This window comes from Notamacropus eugenii, chromosome 3 (genome assembly GCF_028372415.1).
Source record: "Notamacropus eugenii isolate mMacEug1 chromosome 3, mMacEug1.pri_v2, whole genome shotgun sequence".
Classification (NCBI taxonomy): domain Eukaryota; kingdom Metazoa; phylum Chordata; class Mammalia; order Diprotodontia; family Macropodidae; genus Notamacropus; species Notamacropus eugenii.
Genome location: NC_092874.1, coordinates 201,588,790 through 201,616,269, shown reverse-complemented (window position 1 = coordinate 201,616,269; position 27,480 = coordinate 201,588,790). Strand labels below are relative to the sequence as shown.

Below are 27,480 nucleotides of genomic sequence, written 5' to 3'. Positions count from 1 at the left end.
CCCTTTTTGGCAGTTTTTAAAAATGAAATGCATTTAAAACACTTGTATTTGCACACTCTTAAAACATGTACTCTATTATTATGCTCAGAAGAAGATTTAGCTAAGAAATCATCTCACCGGCAAAAAAACTCCCACAAGTCCAGGTTCTGGATCCTCTGGATCCTTTTGATGCGGTTGCTATCCACCGTTTTCCCAAAGAGATTAGCAACTTCATTGTATTCATTCGTTTGCTTGTGCAAAGGAATGAGCTGGAAAAGAGGTTTGCATAATTTCAGTGATGCATTTTTATTCTTTTACAGGCTCTATTGTGCATATTAAGCACTTAAATTCTGCTCTTACCTGGTATGGTTCTTCAGTATTCACATTCTCCCAATGGGATGGCACAGGAATAGCCTCATTTTCACAGATATAACTTCAAACACAATGACAGAACAAAACAAAACAAAACACCACACATTAGAAACTGATTGTAACTATCTGCCAACTTTCTTCTGACACTAAATTCTCATGTTCTGGGTTTTGAAGAAATGTGAAGCCTCAGAGTAGAAATTTAGTGGAAAGTTTCCAAATCCAAATTGCAAGTTACAATTCAATTCAACAAATATTTATTAAACACCCACTATGTGCAGAGCATTGTAGTTGGCATTAGAAAAACAGAGAAAAAAGCAAAATGATCTCTGCCTTCAAGGAGTTTACAATCTGCTTTAAACCAATATATTTGGTTATAACTGCCCAGTTGTTAGCAAATTCTCAGGTTTTCTGCTATGGAAATGAGATTACAAGGAAAGAGAAAGATAAATTTAACTAAGAGTCTTCTTTGTTTAAAAAGCCTCCAGGGTTCCCCATTGTCTAATTAATAAAATCTGAAGGCTTTGGCTAGCATTCAAGGCTTGTCATAACCCAACCTTATCCTATTATCCCAGGCTTATCTGATGCTACTGATTGCTCCATTACCCATTTCTCTTATTCTATCCAAAACAGATTATTGGCCATTCTCCAAATATACCTTGTGTTTTTGACTTTTGCACTATTCAACTCTGCACCTGGAACGACTTCTTCTCCTTACCCATCTCCACCTCCGAACATCCTATTCATCCCTCAAGGACCAACTCATATTTCACCTCTTTTATGAATTCTTTGCTGATTAACTCAACTGGAAGTAATCTCTTCCTATTCTGAATCTCCAAGGCACTTTGTATATCACTTTTGGCATTAATAACTATAATAATTTTAAAAATCCAACTTGTTATGTACATTTCTTATTTTTTCTGCTTAGATAATAAGGTCTACTAGATAATAAGAGAGTGCTTGTCTCTTATTTAACACTTTATCCCTTACAGTAACTTTATTCCTTTAGCACTTTATCCCTTATAGTAACTGGCAAGAGTGACTTCAATATAGTATATCATTCAAATATTTGTTGAAAGATGAAAAAATGAAAAAGCTACAAAGCCCTCTATTTAATTCTAAGAATAATCAGCTTCTAATTTTAAACTTTCATGCTCTATAGCAGAGATTCTTAATCTTTTTTTTTTTTAATCATGGATCCCTTTGGCTATGGCCAAAGAAGACTATGAAGTGGTGAAGCACTATGGCCCCTTTTCTGAGAATAATGTTTTTAATTGCATAAAATAAAATACATGGGATTGCAAAGGAAACCAATTATGTTGAAATACATACATACATATACATATACATACATACATACAGATAGATAGGTAAGGTAGACACACACACGTATATTTTTTAAAAGCAAGTTCATCTAAACTCATCACAAGTCCCCCTTTTGTTACTACTTAACCTATCCCACTCAATTCCAATCCTACCTTTATATTTTTTCTCAAATTGTACTTAAACAGAAAAAAAGTACGTTACTCTATTTACAAGCTCTCCATACCCAAATGTGCTATTTACATACAAGCTTTTTGGATTTTCTATTCTTATTTCACATTCTACTTCCAGATTATAAGCTCTTTGAAGAAAGAATATTACCATTTTATAGTCTGTACAATCTCTACAATCACCACTATATGGTCATGGATTGGGGGCATCCTCATTTAATAAGCAATCATAGCAAAATACAAATAAAAATCACAAAAGTTGCACAGAAACAACTTGTAATCCTTCCAAAATTTCTCCTTAGAAATAGCATTTAGCCACATACCAAGACAAGCTCTAAATGGATACGATTTACTTATAAAGACTCTCATCCTAAACAAATTAGGAAAGTAAGAAAGCATTATCTTTTGGATCCAAGAATCAAATAAGGGACACAAAGGATCCCAGAAGATAAATTAGATAATTTTGACTAAGTAAAATTAAAAAGGTTTTGCACAAACAAAACCAATCCAACTAAGGTTAGAGAGAAAGTAGTTATCTAGGGAAAGAATCTTTACAGCAAGTTTCTGACAATAGTTTCATTTCCAAGATATACAAAGAACTGATTCAAATTTATATGGGCTATTACTATTTGCAAGGGAAGAAATCTTAGTTATCAATAGCCATATAAAAAAGTTCAAAATTACTAATAATGAGAGATATGAAAATTATAGCAGGTCTATAATCCTCCCTCACACTCATCAAATTGGTAACGTTGATAAAAATGCAATGACAAATGTTGGAGTGGCAACAGGAGAGCAGGCACATGAATTCACTGTTGGGGAAATATTAATCGGTCCAACCATTCTAGGAAACAATTTGGAACTGTGCCCCAAAAGTTACTAATCTGTACATACCATGAGATACACTTACACCACAATGAGTAGGACTATATTAGTCCCCAAAGAGATAAAAAGGGGAAAAAAGATTCAACGTATACAAAAATACTTAGAAGAGCTCTTTTTGTGGTAGCAAAGAACTATAAGCTAAAAGGATGTCCATCAACTGGAAAATGGCTGAGCCAATTATTGCATGTAAATATAATGGAATACTCTTGTGCTATAAGAACTGATGGATGTGGTGGCTTTAGGAAAGCCTGAGAAGCCTTCTAAGAACTGCTAATGGGTTAGTAAGCAGAACCAGGAAAACAATTTATCCTTTAATAACAGCTTTGTAAAAATGAACAACTTTGAAAGATTGAAGAAACTCTGATCAACACAAAGACCAACCAGAATTCCAGGGAACTGATGAAACAGTACCAGCCTCCTCCTGACAGAGGAGAAATGGACTAAATAGGGAAAATGCGACATATTTTTGAACATGGTTAATGTGAGAAATTGTTTGGTTTGACTATGCATATTTTTTCAAGGGTTTTCTTTTTCTTTTTAAAATTTTCTCCAGTGAAGAGGTGTGAAGGAGAGGATATAAATATCAATTTTAAAAAATGAGAGAAGAAATAGCATATAGTTATTTTTCTATAGATCATTCTCTAACATGACATTACCTTCATTTTAAATGCCCTGAGAAAGAATAAGGGGTTTCAATATTTGCTTGATGAGTCATTTTAGAACAGGAGAAAAATATATAAATATAAATTTTTATATATGCATATATATAATATTTAATGTAAATAACCAAAAATATTTATCTTCCTTCTCTAGGACTTATTATCCTCCTCTTGGGGTCCAGAAAAAGTCTCTCTAAGAATAATTAGGCAAAAAGGAAAATGTTTCTGAAATGCAATACCTGAAAAAAGGAATCTGTGCTTCTGCTATACCACAATGAAAATTTGTTGATTAAATTGCCATATTTCCTGGAAATCCTTCAGTATTTTTATTTTTGTCCTTAAGTAAATGGAATTAGAAGTAAAACAGACAATTCATGTAAAGGTGACCCATTACATGGCTGACAGGGAGGAAGGATTTGGAATCTGAATTCTTCAGTTCAAGTCCTAGGTTCAAGCTATTTGATCTTGGAAAGTTCTATTGTTTTTCCTCACCTTTGAAATCATGATAATAACATTTACTTTGCCTAACACAGTGCTATTGTTGTTAGGCGCAAGTGAAATAATTAAAGACATTTAGGAACTACAAAACATTATAGGAGTGTGAGTTGCCATTATCGGTTTCAAAAGGTCCTTTCGAGCCCCATTCCTGAAACTCACCTCACAGGCTTTAATATGATTATCAAGCAGTTTTTTAACTACTACATAATTTGTTCTGGAATTTTTCTGATATAGAAAAGATAAGAGCAGCAGGAAAAAAGAACACAACTAGAGCATATTATGGTCTTATCGCACATATAATGGAAACACAGCTGTTTTTCTTTAGTCAGGTCTTTGTATCTGTGGAGTGGTTTGTCATTTCCTTTTCCAGTTCCTTTTGCAGATGAGGAAACTGAGGGAAACAGGACTAATTGATTTGCTCAGGGTCAAACAGCTAGTAAGTGTCTGAGGCCCAATTTGAACGCGGGTCCTCTTGACTCCAGGCCAGTGCACTGGTAACAGGTACACAGAATCACTACTTAACAGATTTTATTATTAGACTATTATTAGAGTGCTATGTGTTTTGTTGAGTTTAATTCAAAAGGGGGAGAAAAAGTTTTTGACATTTTTTTTACATTCCCCAAACTCTCCAAACTCTACAGTAGTTGCCCCCCACCCGCATCCATAGTTCAGTTTTCCGTGGGTAACCATGATCAATCGCGGACTGGGGTTGAGCGCCCCATGGAGCCCTCGAGTTGGGGCTGGCACACTGTTGAAGGACGAGTAGGGACCGGGACAGACACGCCTAACCAACCACTAACAGATAAAAGGCAAAAGCACACAGAAGCGATCCGGCCGACAGGATCAGAGCAGCGCACAGAACTCTCCGCTGCGCTGGCTGCGGCTAAAGCCGAGGACCTATGCCGAAGGTCCGCTGAGGCGGCCGCCAGCCGCGGCAGACCGCTCGTCAGCTCTTCTGGTTTTACTTGAAGGGTGCTTTGGAAGCTCTTTGTTTTAGTTTTAGTTTTCAGTTTTGTTTTGGCTATGGGGAGGTGGGCTGGGGGCGGAGGGTGGGGGTGGAGGAAATCTGCTAGCGCTGCCCCCAGGACTAGGAGTGGAGAGATAGATACTGCACGGTGAAATTAACATTGGTGCTGAAAGTTAAAGACAGAATTGTCAGTATGCGCTTCAGTGCTTCTCTCGCGGATAAGGGGTGGGGCGTGGGGAGTTAGAAAGGGGGGAACAAACTACTGTACTCTGATTCTCTTTACTCTTACCTGAATGCAGTGATGGAAAAGGGGGCTCTTTTTATTGAGCGCTGCTTTCCAGTAGTCAGATTCATCTGCTTCATCACTGAATACAGAGATGGAAAAAAAAATCAAACAAATGCAAAGCTCTAAAAATACAATCACAAATACATTTAAACATTATATCTCAGCCAGGAATTATGGTGCTTTGAGAAGAGTTCATAGTACTTTGCGGGAGGGGGTGTAGTGAGGGGGGGAGAACTTTATCACATGCTTATTAATTATCTCATAAAATGATTCCTCAAAAGACTATCCTCACTGCTTAAATTACTTAATACAAGTTAATTTCACACGATACCGGTGATGCTAGGTCCTTCATTTCTGTATCACACTTAAGACCCAAAGGTGACTCTAAGATATATAAACTCTAACTTGGGGAAAATTTAGCAAGAAAATGAGAAAGAAATTATAGTGCCAAATCTTCTGGTCTGTATGGCAGAAAAAAGTTCTTTCAGTGCCCTAAAAAGTTTTGCTAAAGACTAAAAGATGTAGTTCACTTGCAAAATTCAGTGAAATTTTTAGGGATAATCATTTGCTCCCTCTTCCATATATTTTAAGTTAAAAACCAAAGAAATAACAGAATATGGCTATGGTCATAAAAGTTATACAAAGATTTCCTAAAGTTAAAAATAAATAAGAGTCTGTATTTCTTCCTCTGCCATTCCCCATCCCCACAAGGTACTTCTCTAAGATTTTTTCTACATGTCCACCAAATCTGAGGACTGAATCTGAGATGCTGTAAGATTTTGGTCAACATGCATTCTGAATAAAATCATTCCAAGATAAAGTAGTCCATATCTCTGGACAAATATAGTGCCATAAAAAAGTGGAAAGAGCAAAGAAAGTGGAGTTAGAAGACTCGAATTTGAGTCCTAGTTGGACACTTTCCATCCATGAGACCTTGCACAAATTACATAATCTCTCTGGACCATCAGTAAAATAAGGAGGGATGTTGAGCTCAATTGACTCTAAATTCATTTCCAAGTCTAGATCTTATAATTTAGCTGTGAAGAATTGATTTAAAAAGGCACCTTCTTTCTCCCTGAGCTCTCGTTATACCAATCATATTGGCAACATTATTGTATAGGTGCCAAGTAAGACCATCCTTACATGTAGCTCTAATTCTGTACACCTTCTTCCTGAATTATTTTTTAATCTGATTCCTAAAATTCTCCGTCAGATTTATGGAAGAGAAATTCAGTAAACTAGCAGCAGGAGGGAAGGGGAAGATGATTGTGGAATGTTTCCCCATGGAGTTTACATGCCTTTAAACAATACAGAGAGTTGATGGTACTTTTATCACTATATAGGATCTCTACTCTTTGATAAAGATATATTCTACTGAATTAGAATTGATGGGATGAGTAGCAATATATGGTTTAATATATTTTCTAAGAAATGGTATCTATAAGATATACTGGGTCAATACTGATTAAAGAAAAAAAAAGAATTTATACAGAAGATTGATTCTACCTAACATCTTCTTTCTGAATATTCAGCAGAAAAACAACTCACAGACAATTATGGCAACCAAATACTTGTTTGTTTTTCCTAAAAGTATCAACAATTTATGGAGAGCTCTGAATGGGGAATGTGGTTACAATTCCTAGTAAAATGAGCTATTAGAAAAAGCAACAGTGAAAATATTTCAATGTAACGGCAATTTTTATGGTATTTAAGTCTTTCAAACTTCTCAGTTTTTACTCTTCTTATCCCAAGTTTCACCATTTTGACACCACCATGGAACAATACTAATTCTGCCTTATAAGTCACTACTTATAATAACAGGGAAAGACATTGAGCTGCATAACAATCAAAATGTACTCCTGCTTTTAAAAAGCCTCCCAATCATTACATTGTTTTGCTCTAGGCAGCAAATAGCTAATGAAACTAGAAATTTACAATAATAGGAAGCAACTCTAATTGAATTTTCAAATTATACTTGATAATGTGTATGTGTCATGAGTAAAATCCAAAATACAAATGATTTATAGATTAGTGAGTAAATGTGTCTGTCCAAGGAAAAAGATAATGGTAAAAACTAAAATTAATTATAGTAAAGTCTTGCAACAATGAAGTTCAGAAGGCTATATTTGATTTGGTCTGATATTCTGTTATCTACAAGTCAGTTAAAGCCTCTCATTTCTTCTTTACAAGGATAAAGATAAATTTGCTCCTGATTTTGCTCCTGCTCCTGAAGGATGCCTGGAGGATGAGCAAAAGAGTGGCACTGCATGAACTCAAGGTATATTACAATCTCTATACATATCAATATCTATTAATGTATGAAAATGTCTACATACTGTGCTTTGAGAGGAAGATTTTAGATGAGCAGGGAGACAGGTTTCAGGTTAAAAGAAGGAAGAATGACTAGCAGTTAGAGTTGTCCAAAACTGGGAGGTACTGATATTGGAGGACTTCAGACAGAGGCTGGATGAGGAATATTATACAGGGTATTTATTCTTCAGATTAGCATTTGGACTAGGTAACCTCTGAAGTCCCTTCAAACTCTTGGATTTTTTCCATCAAGAATTAAAATCGCTGTTAAGTAGGTATTATTAAACACTGAAGTTTTCCTTCATATTTTGTATGTTATCATAAACATTTCACTATTTTGCAATTAGACTAGCTAATTGTGAAATTCTTACTGTTGTGGACATTGTCTCTTCAACATGAATGCTATACAAACACAACTATTAGAAAGGAAACATACCTGAGAAGTCCAACTTGTAGCTGTACTTGGAAGTGGTAAAAGAAATGGAACCAATGGGGTTTTCTTTGAAGCTTTTTTCGATATCTTCACTGCTTACTGAACACTGAATGTTGGTGTCCGGCTTCAAAAAAACCAGAAAGTTGTATTTACTAGATGAACAAATGAATAGTCTGGCCAAAGAAACATTACTATGCTCTTAAAGATAAAGCAAATAATAATGCCCTAAGGTCATCTACCCTAGGACCCCATATTTAAGGAGTATGGCATATTACAAAAAAGAAAATTGTCTATTCTGTCTTTTTTAATTTCAAGAAAAGAAGCCTTTTTAGCCATCCTAACTTTGTCCAGCATCTTACAATTTTTAAGATCACCTTACTGAATGCTAAAAATTTTCTTGACATGTAACTAGGGAAAAAAATAAAATACTATTAAACTTTTAAAAATCACCTTACTGAGTGGTTTAAACTAGTCATATTCAGGCATGCAAAAAATTTCACCCACCCACAAAATCTTAATCTGTTGAGGTCCAAATTTATCAACACTATATTATTATTCCCAAAACAAAAATTCCAATAAAAATAGTGTTAGCATTTATTAGATTTATTTTAGGTAAATTACTCTATTTCATTCATTTCTTTCAGCTACTGTACTCACACTAATTTTTCTGGAAGTCTTTCAATCAAAAACTCTTTTGATATCTAATCTAAAACGTCTACTAAACAAAAGGAACGGAAATACCTGAAACATGTGCCACTTTCCACATTCGGCCAGATAAAACCAGCCCCACTGAGTATCTGAGGTGTCCATCTCATTCATTCCATTGCTGCTTGACTTGGAGCAGAATTCTTCTGCTGCCCTGTGAAACATTGCCTGAAATGTCAGAGAGAAAGATATTTCACTAATGACAAGCAATTTGAAAAAATGTCATGTCAAGACAATTTTTTTCTTTGCAATAAATTTCATTTGAGGGTCTTTTGCACTCAGTCTTTTGCATCTACCTAGTTAGCATATTTAATTAAAAGAAAAATTTTTAAATGTTAAATTTTATTGTTATAGTAGTTAGCAATCAGGTAAATGAATTTATCATGTATTATATCAATAACAGAAGTGGTATATAGTCCAGGAAATTTCTACTTTAACGTGTTTTCATACTTTACCAAAAGAATCCACAGTTATAAATTAAGACCAAATGCATCTGAGCAATGAAAAAAAACAACAGTTGTACCCATCACTATTTTTTGAACGAAATTTTTTTCTACAAAAATCCAAGTGCCTATAATTCAGGAAAGGAAGACAAGAGGAAATGAAGCAGAAGTTTGGGAGGGGTTTTCTTATTTTAAAATTGCAGAAAATTAAGGTATTACAAGACAAAAATCATCATAACTATCAAAGATTTAAGATTTGGATCCACTTAGTTCAGTATTTAAGCAGACACTTTCACCGTCGGCATTTTAAATTCCATGACTGAATTATTCAGGATGGGAACCTTTTAGGACTTTCCTACATCTCTTTTCTTTCCTACTAGAGTTCATCTTTTTAGTGATCTTATACTTAATAAGGACAAAGAAAGGAACAGCACAGAACAGAATGAAAAAGAAAGGAAAGGAGCAAAGGAAAAGGAAGAAAATTGAATCTGTCATTTGTTCTATACATAACAACCACAGGACTCTTTCTGAATTAATGTCAACTTAATGTAAATTTAGAGATTTGGTTTATTAGTGCTCTCCCTCTACCCATTAGCACAGATGATGGAGAAGTATCTCTACCCAATTGCTTTCCTAAAACACTCAACCTAAGTTCTGAGATTCAGTATGATGTTTTGGGTACAGTAGTGTTTTTACAAAATTTTCTTGTCTTGGTACCCTCAAGAAGAGAAAGGCAATAGGGTACATGACTGGTGTCTTCAAGTATCTGATAGGTTACTGCATAAAAGTTTTATGCTGTGTAGCTCCAAATGGCAAGATGTAGGATCAGGGGGAATTGAAGATAGAGTATTTGTTAAAGGCAAAGAAATTTAAGCTCAGTTTAAAGGCAATATCTTCTGACAGTTAGGACTACCCAACAGTGTATACTGGCTTGTGTCTATCACTGTAAGTCTCAAAATGAAGCTGTATAACCATTCATTAAAAATGAGGGAGGAAATGGGACTAGATCACCTTTAAGGTCCCTCCCTCAAGTTTCTTGGATTCTATTAAATTCCCTCAGACACGGCCCAAAAAATTACTCATCTTATACTGAAATCTATTCTAGAATAGGCTGTGAAATAAAGATTCCATTGTATTTATTGAAAGTTTGTAAAATGCTGCTGCCACTCAAAGTATAAGCTAGCTATAATTCTCAACTCGATGATGGGAAAACCAAGTCACAAGATAATAAAATTATTTTGTTCACAGTCACAGAATTAGCCATATGGCCTATTCATACACATATATGTGTAATGACTGAGGGTCTCTTAAGTCTCACATATGGTCCATATCTCACAAAAGTTCTGTGTTTTAAATACAAATATCAACAGCCACTTAAAAATATTCAATTAGAGAAATGCATTTTTTAAAAAAAGGATGCTATTTGATACCCCAAATGGCAAACAGTAAAAGATGCTAAAATTCAATACTGTTTATTTCCTTGGGGACAAAATGTTCTGTTAATACATGGTTAGTGGAACTCTGATTGGTTCACTGTTTTTAGAAAGTTATATGAAATTGTACAAGAGTTACAAAAATGCTCACACTCTTTGAACTAGTTGGGTGGTACAATCAATAGAGTGCTAGTGCCTAGAGTCCGGAAGACATGAGTTTAATTCCAGCCTCAGACACCTACTAGCAGTGGAACACTGGACAAGTTACAGAACCTTTGTCTCAGTGTCCTTAACTATAAAATGGCAATAATAATAGCATCTATCTTGAAGAGTTGTAAGATGAGATATTTGTAAAGCACTTAGCACATTGCCTGCTACATATAATAAATGCTTATTCCCTCCAATGATGGCAATGCTATACCCTATTATTATATTTGTAACATTTATAACATAGGTTATATTATATATAGTATTATGTAATGTTATAAATGCAATATATTATAACATTTATATAAATTTATAATATTAATATTTGTACCCTAGAGATAGGACAAAAGACAAAGGAAAATATTTCTACTAGCATTAATTCTAATATCAAAATGAAAATAATATATATATATATCTATTACAGAATGAATCAATAAATTTTGGTGAGTATATTAAAATTTTATTGCATCAAAAGAAGTGATGAAAATAAATACTCAAAATGCTCAAATAGTATTTGTGATTCCATCACTGGGGCTGTTTTTTCCCAACAATGCAGATCACAAACCATCTATGCATTCCATGGGACTTTGTGTCTTACCTAAAGACCTGTGTCTTACCTAAAGTTCACCATATCCAATATGCTGGGAGCAGGGAAAGGGATACTTTTGTGATAGCAAGGATGCAAATGGAATGTGAAGAGTGTCCATGAATGATTACTCTCTTACACACTATAACCAGCCCATTTTTTCACTTACGCCTTTTTCATATGACATCCTTTACACTTCTCCTTTTGTTTATAATGTGTTTCAGTTTATTCATGGCCTCCATATACCTCTCTACCACTCTTCTGATTTTCATTCAGAAAGTATTTTTCTTCATTCAGAACATAAACCAACTTTCTTAGACTAATTCCTGCTATATTATTTTTTTAATTTTATCTTAGTTCTAATTTCTGGAAATAAGCATTTCCATAAAAAAGTATAATAAAAAATGATTGCACATGAAACCACCAATCTACTAGGTACAACTTGTTATTCCTTTTAAATATACAACAAAATTATCACATAAATTTCTTTTTTTCTCTCCCCTCATCCCCACTCCAGAGATAGCCACTATTAGACACAAATACATGTGTGCACATGTGTGTGTGGATATATGTGTATATGTGTCTGTGTGTACATGTATATGTGTGTAAAATCATTCTGTACATACTTCTATTTATCAGTTCTTCCTCTAGAAGCAGATAGCATCTTTCTATTAATTATTAAATGAAATGTAATTAAAACTTTCAAAGCCTTTAAACTCTGACCCTACTTAAAATTTTAAGTTTTTTTATATACGACTTATAATTTCCAAAAAAAGTTTTAATATAATTTTAATTCTCAGTATGGTCATGCAAACAGCTATTAAATAATTAGCCTCCTTCCTATAAAGTTTACCTGCCCGATATTCTTTCTCCGACAAGTAATAGTGGGAACATGGTAAACATAATGAAAGATTAGATAGAAAATTAGCTTTGAATGGGCGTTATGTTGTAAATCTCTTATTAATTCATTTAGTAGAAATATCTATGGCAATTCTGAGGCACATGAAAAGGGATGAGTGATATTCATCACAATTATCTGTCCATGTTGGTACATTTACATTTGTAAGATTGTTTTCTAATATACACAGAGAAAGGGCAGGTGTTTTTAAATGATGCTAAATACTATATTTTATGCATTTTTAGAGTACAATAATGAGCACAGAAGGATCTTCACTTCCTAACATCTTTCAGTCAATTGTGTGATGAAGAGGTGATCTGATATGGAATACTGGTCATAAAGACCTGCCAATTCTCTTCAAATACTCTCTTGACAATCAGTGTTGGTATCTGGGGAAATTACTCTCACAAATATTTTGTAGAGATGAGATGGTTAAATAGGTACTGGTGTCCTCTTGGTTGCCTTAAGAAACAAAAAAGCTCCAAGATGTTTGCCAAACCTTTGATATCTTTCCCACTCTTAGATACCCGGAGAATAAATTTCACAATATCATCAAATTTGTGTTGTCTATAGCATAGACCTTCTCTGCATATATTTTTCTCTTATCTACCTGTTTTTCATACTCTTGATTCTTCAATAATGTTAAGAGTCCAAACATAAATTCCATTGTTCTTGATAGTGAAGTTTGTTATTTTAAAAAAAATCCTTATAGAATTTTTCATAATTTATCACCCTTGAATGGTTTTTTTTTTTTACTTTGTATAATTTTACTTTGTTAGGACATAACAATAATGACAACAAACAACAATAATAATAACTACCATTTATTTTAGAGCTTTACATTTTACCTTATTTGATCTGGTCAAGGTTTAAATTAATTTTTCCTTCTATATCGTCTTGCTGGAGTCTTTTTGGGGAGGAGGGCGGACAAGGGAGTGGCAGTACTAATCCTAATCTTCTACTATCTTTCTCTGTGCCTCTTCACATGTGACTTTATACTCTAAAATCATGCTGGTTGCTCTTGGCTGCTGTCACTTTTCACTTAGCCAGGATGTCAAGTGTCTGTTTACTTTTTAGGTTCTTTTAGTCCCTTTGTGATGACAACTGATTTACACTGTTCAGACTTCTTATGAAAATGTTATAATGAGTATCAATGTCCTTTCCTCCAGGTTCCATAATTCGAAGTGAATAAATTGTTTAAATAAGTTAGGTTTGATTTAATTGTATACCATTTCTCTACATGTTTACTCTTTCTTCAAGTTTTTATTATTTTTGACATTTGCTCTAACAAATCTGTGGTCTCACTTTACATAAACTCAGGAATAATTCTCACAACAGAAAAGACTCATTTCCTGTCTTTTAAAATATAGCCATTTCTTTTTTGTGTGATGTTATTCAGTACTCACCATATCAAGTACCTTCAGAGTTTTTTTTTCCTCAAAGAAAATATTCATGATGAACACTTTGACCCAGAGATCTTACTTCTGGCACATACTACAAGGAGGTTAAAGACAAAAAGGTCCTATATACATCAAAATATTCATATCAGCACTTTCTGTGATAGCTGTTCATTGATTGAGGAATGGCTAAACAAACTGTGGTACGTAGATGAAATGGAATATTACTGTGTTGTATCGTAAGAAATGATGAATATGAAGAATTATTTTTAAAAACCATTGGAAACTTCTGAGTTAATGAAGAATGAAGAAAGGAGAACAGGAATGATCATAGAATGTACATCTGAATGTAGCGACCATTTTATTCTTTGTATTTTTATCCACTTAACACATTGCTCAATCAATGAACAGCTATCACAAAAAGTACAATCTTATTGAACGACTGAATCAATAAGTGAAGAATGCAGATAAAATATTTATACTTTTATGCTTTCCTTTTTGTGTGTTTTCACTTTTGTTCTTATTTATATAATTGAATACTTACATGGTTGTTCAAAGTTAAAGTAAAATTTAATTCACAAAAGGGAGCAGTGTTGGCTCCTCCTAGAGAAGAATGGCATCTTCTTTCACTGGTGATAACAAAGATTTTGTTATTTTCCCTTCAGCCCCTACAAGATAATGATTGCCAGGATGAAGAGAAATCACTTTCTCCAGAGCAAAGTCAGAGAGTGCATCTGCTTTTGTCTTTCCCTGAAGACTAAGCTATATTTTTTTTGAATGGCAGCAACACTGGCCAGGATCAGCTAAGAACTGCTTCTCTTCTTCCCTTAAGCTTCCATACTGGGAGGAACCAGATACCTACATAAGAATTGGTGATATCAGCTGCTTGGACAGCTTAGTTACCCTTTCATCCCTGGTCTTATGCTTATTTGAAGACTCCCCATATGGAAAGCATGAATGTAGATTCTTTACAGATGTATGATACTGTCTTGAAAGAAAATAGTATAGGAAAATAAAATTTAATTATTGATCTTTAACTATTTTGTTCTATTGCAAAGCAAATATTTAAGAGTCAATAAAGATTTTGCCTACTAACATTGTTCCAAAGAGCTAATTTTTTTTAAAAATGTAGGCCAAGAGTTAAAGTAGCATTAGCACAATTCATGTTAAATCAACACTGTAACTGCATGCTATTAGGGCTAAGGTGGTAAAGGCAGAAAACAGGAGAATTCTCAAAATATGCCTACACAAGATTTATTCCATGCACAAGTGAGATTTTGCAAATATTTAACTCTCAATGATTGGAATTAATAGAAAGGCTAACACAAATCAGAATTTCTATTTGGTTTTAGAATATATTACAGTAATCCCTCGACATTTGTGGGTTTCACATTCGTGGTTTTGGTAATTTACCGGTTGGCCATCCATAATTAAATGAAAATTTTTGGAGGTTTGCCACACACCACGGAAAACTGAAGGTGACAAGAGTATGTAAAGAAAACAAAAAATTAGTAAGTCATAAATACACAAATATTGGATATTATTAACTTATTTTATCATTTACTACCATTAGTGTGCATATATTTATTATACAGTATTAAATTTTGTTAAAGTTTTTCAATGTGCTAGACACTCTATCTCTCTCTCTACCATCCAGATGTAGTCAGGTAATTTTCTCTGCAGTGTTCTTTTGTATCTTGCACTTTTCGTAGGAAAAGGAAACCCCTGATGCAGACTATGGCTTTACGTATGCAAGAGACTCTCACATATTTTTTTTTATCTGTGCAGTGCTGTTTTAATTTTTTGTGTGTTAAATAAATATGATCAGAATTATTAAAAAAAAATAAGATTTGGGGCAGACTCTAGAGTTATTTGTGGTTGCTCCTATTCACGGGGTCCAGTAACCTGACCCTCACAAATGTTGAAGAAGGACTATGTGTTCTGGGGAAGTGCTTGTTTGTTTACTTTTAATAGTAAACATTATCTTAGGCTTAGGCTAATATTAACATTAATTTGCATTCTTGAAGCACAAGAGGGAAGCAGACTAGAAGTACGTCACATGATAGCTAATAACAGCATAAAATTAAAGTTTTGTCACGGATAATACAAATGTGGATAACTGAAATCTAATATTTGTTTAGAATACTTATATGACTTTTAGGAGAAAAAAATCTAAGTCGGCCAAAAATCATTAAATGCCAATATTACTCAGATTTTACAGTAAAGCTAAAATAGATAACATTAATTATATACCTAGAAATGGAACGCCACCATTAATAGAGTACTTGTCCGGCAATCAACAGGCAGCAAGACAATAATGTTCTAGTTTATTTGGAGAAAATGAAGGCAGATTTCTCACACAGATATTTAAAGTGGTGGGACAGGTGTGGGGGCAGGGTCATAGAGAGAGACGGAGACCCGCAGCCGCTCCTTACTTAACCCTCGCTGTGCTCTCTCCCGACTTTGGGTCTTCCCATGAAGTATGGAAGTTATATTGCATTATGGGTATCAATGTAAATAATGGCCATTTTTGCCGGTGCAGACAGAGCCATAAATAAAAAAGGGGGCTGGAGCACCAGGGCACAGAGGTTTTCAACACACTTCGAGACCTGCCCACTAGGCTCTGGGATCCAAGGGATTTGCGGATCCGCGGGTCCGCGGGATGCGCCGATCCGTAGGATCCACCGGGGTCGCAAGGTCCATGGGCTCCAGGGTCCCGCAACCTCCAGGGACAAGTCTTAAAAGCCAACTACCGGCTTTGTCGGATCCACTCACCTCCCAGGGCATATCTTACAGGCCCAATTTGAACACCTACATGCCGCGGCAGGCTAGGAGTGTCCACTCTCCTTCCGAAAGCACAGCAGGATCCACCCCGTATCAACAGTTAATCAATGGCTACGGACCCCCATCTCTAGGCTATACCCAGGGTTCCGGGAGCAGCCAGGTACCTCAAAGTAAATATGCAGAACTGTTAGCTATCAATATGACAGAAAAGGAAAATGACAAAATGTTGGAGGGGATGTGGAAAAACTGGGACACTAAAGTACTATTAGTAGAGTTGGGAACTGAGCCAACTATTGTGGAGAGCAATTTGGATCTATGCCCAAGGGCAAACACACCCTGCATACCCTTTGATCCAGTAATGCCACCACTGGGTCTGTATCCCAAAGGACCCATTTGTTGTTTTTGTTTTTTAAATTTATTTACAACATTCAGTTCCACTAGCTTTTGAGTTTTAAATTTTCTCCCTTTCCCAGCCCCACTTCCCAAGACAGCCTGCATTCAGGTACAGGCTCTACATATACATTTGCCTTAAGCATTTTTTCACAGTAATCATGTTGTAAAGAATTATAACCAATGGAATGAACCACGAGAAAAAAGAACCATAACAAAAAAGAGAGAGAGATCAAATAGTATGCTTCAACCTGCATTCAGATTCTGTAATTCTTTCTCTGGATGTAGACAGCATTTTGCATCATGAGCCTTCTGAAACTGTCTTAGAACCTTGCATTGCTGAGAAGAGCCAAGTTAGTCATTGCACAATGTAGCTGCAACTATGTACAATGTTCTCCCTGTTCTATTCACCTCATTCAGCATCGGTTCATGTAAGTCTTTCCAAGTTTTTCGGATATCATTCCTGCTTTTTGTTTCTTATAGGACAATGGTATTCCATTACATTCATAAACCACAGCTTCTTCAGCCATTCCCCAATTGATGGGCATCCGACAAAGAAATGGAAACTGAGGGGATGTCCATCAATTGGGGAATGGCTGAACAAGCTATGGTATTTGATTGTAATGGAATACTATTGTGCTATACGAAACAAAAAGCAGGAATGATATCCGAAAAACTTGGAAAGACTCAAATGAACCGATGCAGAGTGAAGTGAATAGAACTGGGAGAACATTGTACACAGTAATAGAAACATTGTATGATGAATTGCAAATAGCTTAACTATTCTCAACAATACCTAAGACAATCCCAAAGGACTAATGATGGTAAATGCTATCCACTTTCTGAGAAAGAACTGATAGATTGTGAATCTAGACAGAAGTATACTATTTTTTTCCACTTTCTTTCTGGTTCAAATTTTCTTCCACAAAATGACTAATATGAAAATGTTTTACATAATTGCATATATATATATGTGTGTATTATATATATATGTATTGTATCTGATTGCTTGGGGGGCTTGGCACAAGGGAAGGAGGGAGAGAATTTGAAACTCAAAACTTTAAGAAAATCATTGTTAAAATTATTTTTTTACATGTATTTTGGGGGGATAATTTAAAAAAAGAGAGAACTTTTAACTATTCTGGAAGATCTAGGGAAAGAGAGCAGATCCAGGCAGGAAACAAAAGTGCCATCAAGAGGCTAAAATGAGGCACCATTCATGCTCTAGGATTAGTCTAAGAATACCTGGCAGAAACCTAACAGAATGCAAGATCTCACTAGCCTTCTACTTCACTTCAAGTTTTCCATTTCTTTATGAAAACACTTATTCCTCTGGTGACTTTCAAAACATTCGTGTGAATTCCTTATTTTGAATGTTCTAAAAGTTTGGGTTCTTTCCTCTTTTCTTCCTCCCATCCCCACCATACATTCTGTAAGAAATAAAGACAATTTTTCAGTTCTGATTTGCATTATAAGTAGTTAGGATCAACATTGGTTACTTTTTTTTAAAACCCCTGAGACCAGAAACTACATGTAGAAAATGCTGCTTATGTCACTGCAAACTGCCTTGTTAATGTGCCCCAAATTTTTTACTTTCTTCCTTTGAGTATACTTAAAACATCACCCAAATTGTAGTTCTTTGCACCTTTTCCGGAATCTCCAATGATTTTTTTCATGATTTAATTCCAACTTCATGTTTTACCTTGCAGTTTGGTATCTTCTAGTTAGAGCTACATGATAGACACCCTCCTTTTAAAAATAACAGTTTTTGTTTTGTGTGTGAGCATTTGCATGATTGTTCATGCTTTGAAGTCAATTTAAAATGCATGAGTTAAAATAGAGAGGACAGATCAGCCTACTAAAAGAATTAAGAACCCAGATAATTGCTTTTCTGTAGACCTTTCTGAAGATTGCAGATGTCAGGTCTGGAGTTTGCCATAGAATAATTTTTTTAAAATATGGATAAATGAACTAAAACTGTCACGCGCATCTTTGTATATGTTTATTAATTGATATAATAAAGCTCATTTTCATTAACAATTGGTATCTTTAAAGGGTGACAGGACAGTGAGAAAATAAGCAAAATTTGCATAATATATTCACTCATGGGTTTTTTGTTAAATAATGGTTTTTGTTAAATGGTTTTTGTTAAATAATGCTGAAATATAAAAATTATCTATGGAAAATTCAGATTTGGGGAGAGAAAAAAATCCCTCACAATATTAAAAGCAGAATAGCAGAGATAATGGAAATAAAAGTAGCTCTGATTAATGACCAAAGCAAGGCATGTTGTTAGCGAAGAAGGAAGGTTTGGTGTGGAAGTTCTAGCTACTGCTAACAATAACATTTCTCAAAAGTATATGATAAAAAAAATAAGAATCCCAGGTTCAGATACATTCTGACTACTGAAACAATTGAACATTAAATGACTAGAGTACCTAATGAGGTTGATCTAATAGGCAAAATAACTGATAAAAATGGCATGCTCTTAGCCAAAGAAGGTTTGATAAAACAGAATTAGAAGTACACGGCTAAAAATATTTGAGAAAACAACTACTAGACAACATACTGGGATAGAGTCATAATAACAAATCAACAAATCTTGTCCAGCACATTTGATAAAGCTAACAAGGAGGTGGAATTTCTTGATACAGTTGTCTCCCTTTAGTAGAAATATCACAGAAACCTGGTGTGGGTGTGTGAGGAAGTATAATAGGTTCTATCAGAGAAGTTAATGATAGTGTGTAAACAGAGTATCAAAATAAATACATATTAGTTGGATTTTTTTTTAAACTAGGGGTGCCTTGTCATTTCGGTATAAACTCAGGAAGCAGTATTTCTTGACTTTGGTCATGCCATTAGATTTCCATGCCAATGACAGATTACTGCATTTTTTTTTTTTTAGCCTATGGAAACCTGTTTTTTGAATATAGTATTTAAAATAAATGTAAAAATTAAAATTCATAGAAAAAAGTAGAAGGTACAAGACAAACAAAATCAAGAGAACCAGAGCAGGGTACTTGCAAATGGTACTTTTCAGGTCTTAAATGACATTTGAAATGAAAAAAAAAAACCTTAGAAATATTTCGTCTAAAAGCTCAAAGACAAACAGCTTTTCCCCTTCTCCCATCAGCGCTCCCCCCCCCCCCCCAAGGCTAGAATTCTGTAGCAAACAAAAAATTGCCTTAAGGCAAATTTATGGCCTCTTTTCACTACCAAATAAAAATCTTGCTATGTCAGAGCGCTACTATCGTCTTTGCATGAGGCTGATTGTGTAGGAGACCAGACCTCAGCTTTTCGGACCCACGCCAGAGTGGACAGATCTGCGTCCTTAAGTCCTCATTTTTCTACTTAAAGTGTAAGTTTCGGTAAATCATCACTTAACACAGCGCCGGGCACACGGCTGGCATTTAATGAGCGCTAGCCGGCTTCGCCTTCGGGAGCCAGTTTTCTCCTTTGTAAAGTGAGAGAGCAGGACCTCTAAGATCCCCGCTAGCCTTCCTTCAGGGCCTAAAGTGATGGGATGGAAAAGAGCCCGGCCGCGCCGCCGGACCGGGCCGAACCGCGGGAGCCCTAGGTGAGCTGGGGGGGTGCGTGGGGGGGTGGAGACCGTCAATTCAGCTGGGCCGCGGGAGGGGGCGGGGGCTGCACGTTCCACTGAGAGAAGACAAGGATTGCGAATTCAGCTGCGGGCAGGACGCGGGCACCGAGAGCCTGCGCGGGAGGGGGCCGGCGGGATTGCGAAGTCCATGGAGACAGGACTGCAAAGCCCGCCGCGGGAGGGGGCCGGGTAAAGTCCCCACTTTGGGGCCGGAAGGGGCCTTTAAAGGTCCCCAGGGCCACACCGCATCTGACACACGGGAAAATGGAAGCCCGCGGAGATGACACGTCTCACCCGGGATCGCCCACTAAAAAATGGCAGATTCGGGCCCCGGTTTTCTTTCCAGGGTCCGAGCCCCTGAGGGTTGGGGAGAGCGGGGGCAACAAAGGGAGAAAGAAGCCCCTCTGCGGCAAATCGCCCCCGAGGAAAAGGAGGAGCCCCCGGCTGCCTCACCTCCACCCCCCGCCCCCGGCACTGACCCCGACGCTGCGGGGCCGGAGGGACACGGGCAGCGACAGCGCTTGGCGGGGCGCGGCAGGCGAAGCTCCCGGGTCCTTCACACGCGGAACCCGAGGCCCGGGCCCGGGAAGGCGGGGGGGCGGGAATTCGGAGGCTCCCCCGCCCCTCTCGCACCCAGTCACAGCGCCGCCCCGCCCCGCCCCGCCCTGCCCCGCCCTGCCACTCACCGGATTCGCCTCCCACATGATGGAGGCCGGAGCGGGAGAGCCGCCCCCAGGGGGAGCGGGAGAGGGACGCCGGCGGCGGCTTTCCGGAGGGCCCTCGGAGGGACACACTGGCGGTTTTTCGAGAGTCACCCACCCCCGAGACCGCCGCCAACCCGGGCGGGAACGGCGGCCACTTTTGCCTACCGGCCACACTTCCGACTTCCGGCCGCCCCAGAACCACGCCCCCCCTCCACCCACCCGCCAGCCGAGGGCGGCCGCGGGGCGGGGCGGCAGAGGGAGGTGACCCGGGGAGCCTTCTCACCCCGCCGCCCCGCCCCGCCCGGCCCGGCCGCCCGCCCGGCCTCTGCAGACACCTCCTTCCCTCCGAAAGGGCAGCGACCCCTGCCCTCAGGCAGCTTGGGCCAGGCCGGGGGAGCTGTAGGCCGGGGATGCCCGAAGGCCGCCGCCTTCCATAATGAATAATTTCGGCCGGGGGTGGGGAGGGGACCTTGATAAAGATTCCCCCCTTCGGAGGAGTCCCAACCCGTCTAATAAAAAGCCCATCTCCGCACCGCGGTCTCGGGGGCTCCTTCCCGGGTCGGAGAGGACCTTTCTACCTGGGCCTCCCAGCCCTTGGGGATCGGGAATCTCCCTCCCCGCACCCCCCAGCCCGGTCCCTTCTGCGGGATCCTCGGGTCGGATCCTCTCACCCCCCAAGGTACCACGCATGGGATTTGAGGTTCATAGGCTTAGGTATCAGGATCGAGGTCTGCAGTCGGAAAACACCTCCGAGGCCATTAAGCCAGTGCAACCCCTCGTTTTACAGAGCAGGAAATTTCGGGGGGCGTTTGAGCACCCCTGCTACCTCCCCACCCCCATCCCCGTTTGGGGGGAATCTTGCAAATCCGAGAGACCCCGATCTCTCCATCCAGGCGGGCTGACGGCTGCTTCGCCGCGTCCCCGAGGAAAGTTAAGACCAAGGAGACAAAAGCCTGGCCAGCGGAGGAGGACGGGCTTCGGTCTGCAGGAGCTGTGCCCGGCCCCGGGTGACTTACGTCCCACGTTCGAGGGCTCGCCCAGGGTCCGCGGCAGGCGCCTCGGCAGGCTCGGCTCCGGAGGTCTGGCTGCTACCTGCTGCCCGAGCAGAGCAGAGTGGTGGCGCCTTTCTCTCTCCCTCGCCTTCCCTCCCTTTCACTCTCCCCACCCCCCTCCTCCTTCCTGTCATTCCTCAGGTCCTTTTCGAATAGCTTACGAGATCCGATCCCCCCCCCCTCGCCCCCCCAGGTTCTCCAACCAGACGGGCAAATCTATAGGCTTCTTCGATCTCTCTAGGCTGTTTCCAGGGTTCTCATTGGATCGCCTCTGCCCACCGACCTTCTCCACGTCTTTAATCTCAACAAGTCACCATCCCCACTCATCGCCATGACTATCCCTTTGGGGATGCTGACATTTTATTTTCCCAGTTATGTGGGGAAAGGAGGGGGAAAGGGAGATGTCATCGTGTGGATTGCGGTGATTTGTGTGTTTTTTTCCTTTTCTGCTGCAATGTCCAAGAAAGCAGGGTTCGTGTCTCCTCTGATTTTGGGGTGATCCCTAGCCCCTAGCAAGTGTTCTCTATACAAAGCAAGCCCTTCATATCTGTTGAATTAAATGGAGAGGTGTTCCCCCCGCCCCATATACCTATCTGACACGTCATTCAGGACTAACGGAAAATTTATCTTTTCATCTGCTTAATTGGCATTTAACTGGTGTGTTTTTTAACGGATATTTTTTTCCTCATATACATGGAAAGGGATATTTGTGAGCTTCGTGTGGCCACAATACTGGAGGCCAAGAGAGTGGCTTATTTTAGGGGGAAAATCTCTGAATTACATGTTTCAGGTGTTTGTGTGTTAGAATGGCAAAAGCACCCAACACAGAGCCTGCTTGGATTAAGGTTCACTTTAAGCATAGCTCAATTCAAAAAAAAAAAAAATCTGAGTCTCACAAAGAAGGCTCATATTATTTTATCTTAAGATTAGTGTTAAAAAAAAAAAAAAGATGAGTTTTTGTGTCATGGAGCAGTTTGAGATGGTTGGAAGCACTGCAGAATTTGCCAGATGTAACGCAGCCCCCTCCGACTGAATTTTGTGTTGAGCTCATTGTCTTAACTCTGTTGCCTACCCAGGATATATGTGCTAATAGCCTAAGTCAGTGGGTTGGTCATCTACCTGCTTGTCACAGCTTGGAAAATAGGCATTCTTCATCTTTTTGGTTTTCCAAATAAATGAAGAAAGCCTTTCTGTCCTAAACAGTTTAGAATTAAGAAAATTCTAAAATACTGGGATTTGACTCTTTCTGCATGTCACCTACAGATAGGATATAATCTGGGGGACTTCACCAAGTACAGGGAACATCTGTTCCATTTGAACTCTGCACAGGTCATAAACACTTTTAGGAAACATTTCCCTATTTTATGCCTCACTTGATGCTGATGTCAGAGGATCACTGAATAAAATTTTCTCTGTAGCTGCATTAAAGAAGCTTATATGATAAGCTTATACGCGTGGGGCTGAACAGCATCTTTAAGGGGTATATTGGTTTATTAAGTTAGATGCTTTTTTTAAAAAAATGAAGAAGATCACATAACCAGCAGAATGACGGAGTATGTTTACCAAACATGTCAACCTGAAAACTCAGAAAAAAAATGTACCAGATAAAGAATAATTTCAGTTGAAGCCACAAAATCAGAAGGCATAACCCTGCATAAAGTAAAAAATAAATGTCAGATAAATAAACAATGAAAATATCAAATAATTTTAGAAAACTTTAACACTGAAGAATTTCCTTTCATCATCCCCATTTTTGACTTGGTCTGCCCATAAGCAAAATCAAAGAAGCTAGAAAGATAGGCATGTGGATTAGGAGGAAAAAGATATCTTTGCATTAAATATTTCTCTCTGATAAGAGAGATATACAAAATGTAAGTGGAATTAACAGATATAAAAGACCAAAAGCAATTTTTCAATGGATATGTTCAAATGAATAGCTAAGAGAATAGAAAAATATGAAAAACCATATAAAAGGCAAATCATTAACAAGAGAAATTAAAACTAGAGCAAATTGAAGTTTTGCTTCATACATAGCAAATTTGGGAAGATGATGAAAGATAAAAAGGATCAATGTTGGAAGGATTACATAAACAGAGACATTAATACTGTTGGTGGAGAAGAATCAAACCATCTCTATCCACTGCCAACCAACTGCCACATATGGGGCAGTTGGGTACACTAGGAGAAAGACAGGAGGCAGCTGGATACACCACTACCACCTGAAATGGTCTGAGACTCTGAACCCAAGAGCCTTGGTAATAACAGTGCTCCCACACTCCCTGCTCCACTCCCAATCTGACCCCCAAAACTGTCACTGAGGGGAGTAATTTTTGTGGAGAAAGATCACACCTTCCTCACTACAAACAACAGGAACTGCTAACTGACACAGACAGGCAAGTGATCTCAAGAGCCCTGGAAATAGCAGCATTCAAACCACCTGTCCTAGCCCAGCCCCTGCATCTATTATTGGAATGGCAATTCCTGTAGAGTAAGGGCCAGTCATTCCCACCAACTGCTTAGCAACTGACACTGACAAGGCATGCAGATCAGTTTAACTAAAGCATCAGGGCACCCTGGGAAAGAGATAGAAAGCAACATATTTCAGGCAAGTTGGAATGCCACCACTACCTTAGATTGTTGTTGTTCAATCATTCAGCCGTGTCTGACTCTCTATGACCACGTGGACCATAGTACACCAGGATTTTCTATCCTCCACTTTCTCTAAGTATATCCAAATTCAAGTTCACATTCATTGTTTCTTTTTAAAATTGCCTTTATTTTTCATTTAAGAAATGAAACAAGTATTTCCATAACATAGTATGATAAAAAAGACGATTGCATATGAAACTGCAAATCGACTATGCACAATTTGCTACTCCTTTCAAATATATAATTAAATTATTATAGAAATTTCTTTTTTTTCTTTCCTTCTTCCCATGGCTACCATTAGACACAAACATATATGTGCGTTTATACACACACGTATACATCACACAGAGACTCACATATATATATACATATGCATGTGTGTGTGAAATTATTCTATACACACTTCTACTTATCTTTCTCTGGATGCAGATAACATCTTTGTTCATATGTCCTTTATAGTTAATTTGGATTTTTATAATAGTCAAACGTGAAGTATTTGCTCAAAAGTCATTCTTAAAACAATATTGCTATTATTGTCTGCAGTGTTCTCTTGCTTTTACTCATTTTGTTCTTCATAATTTCATACAAGTCTTTCTATGTTTGTCTAAAATCATTGAGCTCATCATTTTTATAGCACAGTAGTATTTCATTACAATCATATGCCACAATTTGTTCAGCCATTCCCCAATTGATGCACTGCATTTTCCAGTTCTTTACCACCACAAAAAGGGGCATCTAGGTACTGCAGTGGATAGAGCACCAGTGCAGGAGTCAGGAGAACCTGAGTTCAAATCTCACCTCAGACACTTGACATTCACCAGTTGTATGACCTTGGGCAAGTCACTTAACCCCAATTGCCTCATCCTGGGTCATCTCCAGTCATCCTGATGAATGTCTGGTCACTGGATTCAGATGACTCTGGAGGAGAAGTGAGGCTGGTGACCTGCACAGTTTTCCCTCACTCAAAACAAAGTCAAGTGCAAGTCATGTCATTATTGAAGGACAAACACATGCACCACAAAAAGAGTAATTATTTACATTTTAGAAGATATAGGTTCTTTTCCTTTTTTCCTAATCATCTTTTGAATAATGGTATTGCTGGGTCCAAAGGTATAGGTGTAGTTTAATAATTCTTTGGACATGTGTGTGTGTTTATCCCTCATTGCCGAAGAAGACAATGCCATCAGAGAAATAATGACATGACTTGCTCTTGACTTTGTTTTGAGTGAGGGAGGGCTGTGCAGGTCACCAGCCTCACTTCTCCTCCAGAGCCATCTGAATCCAATGACCAGATGTTCATCAGGATGACTGGAGATGACCCAGGATGAGGCAATTGGGGTTAAGTGACTTGCCCGAGGTCACACAGCTGGTGAGTGTCAAGTGTCTGAGATGAGATTTGAACTCAGTTCCTTCTGATTCCTGCACTGGTGCTCTATCCACTGTACCACATAGCTGCCCTAACTCTTTGGACATAATGCCAGATTACTCACCAAAATGATTGGATCAGTTCACAGTTGCCATTAACAATGGAATGTATTAGGGTCCCAGTTTTTCCACATCTCTTCCAATATTGGTCACTTTCTCATTCTATCATTTTAGGGAAGTAAGTTAATTGTTTCAATAATACTGTCTATCACTCTCATCCTCTGCCATCCCCTTTTCCTTTTGCCTTCCATCTTTCCCAAAATCAGGCTCTTTTCCAATGAGTCCCATCTTCTCAGGCAAAGTATTTAAACTTTGGAATTTGACCTTCTGGTGAATAACCTGAATTAATTTCTTTAAGTATTGACTGATTTGATCTACTTGCTATCCAAAGGACTCTCAAAATTTTTCTCCAGCACCACAATTCAAAAACATTGATTCTGTAGCACTCAGCTTTCCTTATAGTCCAATTCTCACAGCCGTGATACAGGAAAAATCATACTTCAGCTACATCCTCCCTTCAGATCCCACTAGAAATAGACCACCACCACAAATGAAAGAACTTTGGGAATGTCAGAGCTTCCACCTTAGGTCCTACAACCATTATCTGGGGGTGATTCCAGTGAGGATGAGACCTGGCAAATATTTCTGTGGATTCTTTAGTTGCTGCTCCTAAAGAGGGAATCAGCTAAGTGACTCAGTGGATAGAGCACTGAGCTTGGGATCAGGAAAACTCATCTTTTTGAGGTTAAATCCTGCCTCAGTAATTTACTAGCTGTGTGACTCTGGGCAAGTCAATTTTCTTTTCTATAAAATGAGCTGGAGAAGGAAATGGCACACATCTCTCAAGTCTTTGCCAAGAAAACCCCAAACAGAGTCACAAGAATCAGACATGGTTGAAATGACTGAATAACCCTAAAGATAAAAAAGAATGTTCTTGTCACCAAAGTCCTTGACATTCAAATGGTTCAGCATCAGAATCTGATATGATTTTATCAGTAGAAATGACATTAAAGAAAAGGTTGCTTTGCCCCTGAACCCTATAGACAATGGAACCTTTCCATTTTATGCCTAGCTGAAACCTATATATTATCTCTCCCATTAGAATGTTAACTACTTGAGAGGAGTGATGTCTTACATTTTTATATGTATCCTCAGTGCTTTGCACATAGTAAGCACTTTAACAAATGTTTTTTATTCATTCATGTAAATTCATAAAAACAATTCTGGAAAGCATTTTTATGTTATACCTTTAAAAGGGATTCAAATCCCCATATCCAAAGATCCCTCTGATACACATACACACACAACTTTTATATGGGTTATGAGT

At 38.1% G+C, this 27,480-nt stretch overlaps 1 protein-coding gene across 1 annotated transcript in view; it reads right to left on the bottom strand.

Annotated features, from left to right (window-relative positions):
* PARP11 (poly(ADP-ribose) polymerase family member 11) overlaps positions 1–21,579 on the bottom strand; it is a 30,968-nt gene extending 9,389 nt beyond the window's left edge. Inside the window, 11 exon segments of the mRNA XM_072654000.1 lie at positions 118–248; positions 340–412; positions 5,140–5,215; positions 7,883–8,003; positions 8,621–8,752; positions 21,010–21,062; positions 21,065–21,164; positions 21,166–21,245; positions 21,248–21,313; positions 21,316–21,450; positions 21,453–21,579. Coding sequence (XP_072510101.1) covers positions 118–248; positions 340–412; positions 5,140–5,215; positions 7,883–8,003; positions 8,621–8,752; positions 21,010–21,062; positions 21,065–21,164; positions 21,166–21,245; positions 21,248–21,313; positions 21,316–21,450; positions 21,453–21,552 — 1,067 coding nt within the window. The 5' untranslated portion in view covers positions 21,553–21,579.
* Between the last annotated feature and the right edge of the window lie 5,901 nt (positions 21,580–27,480).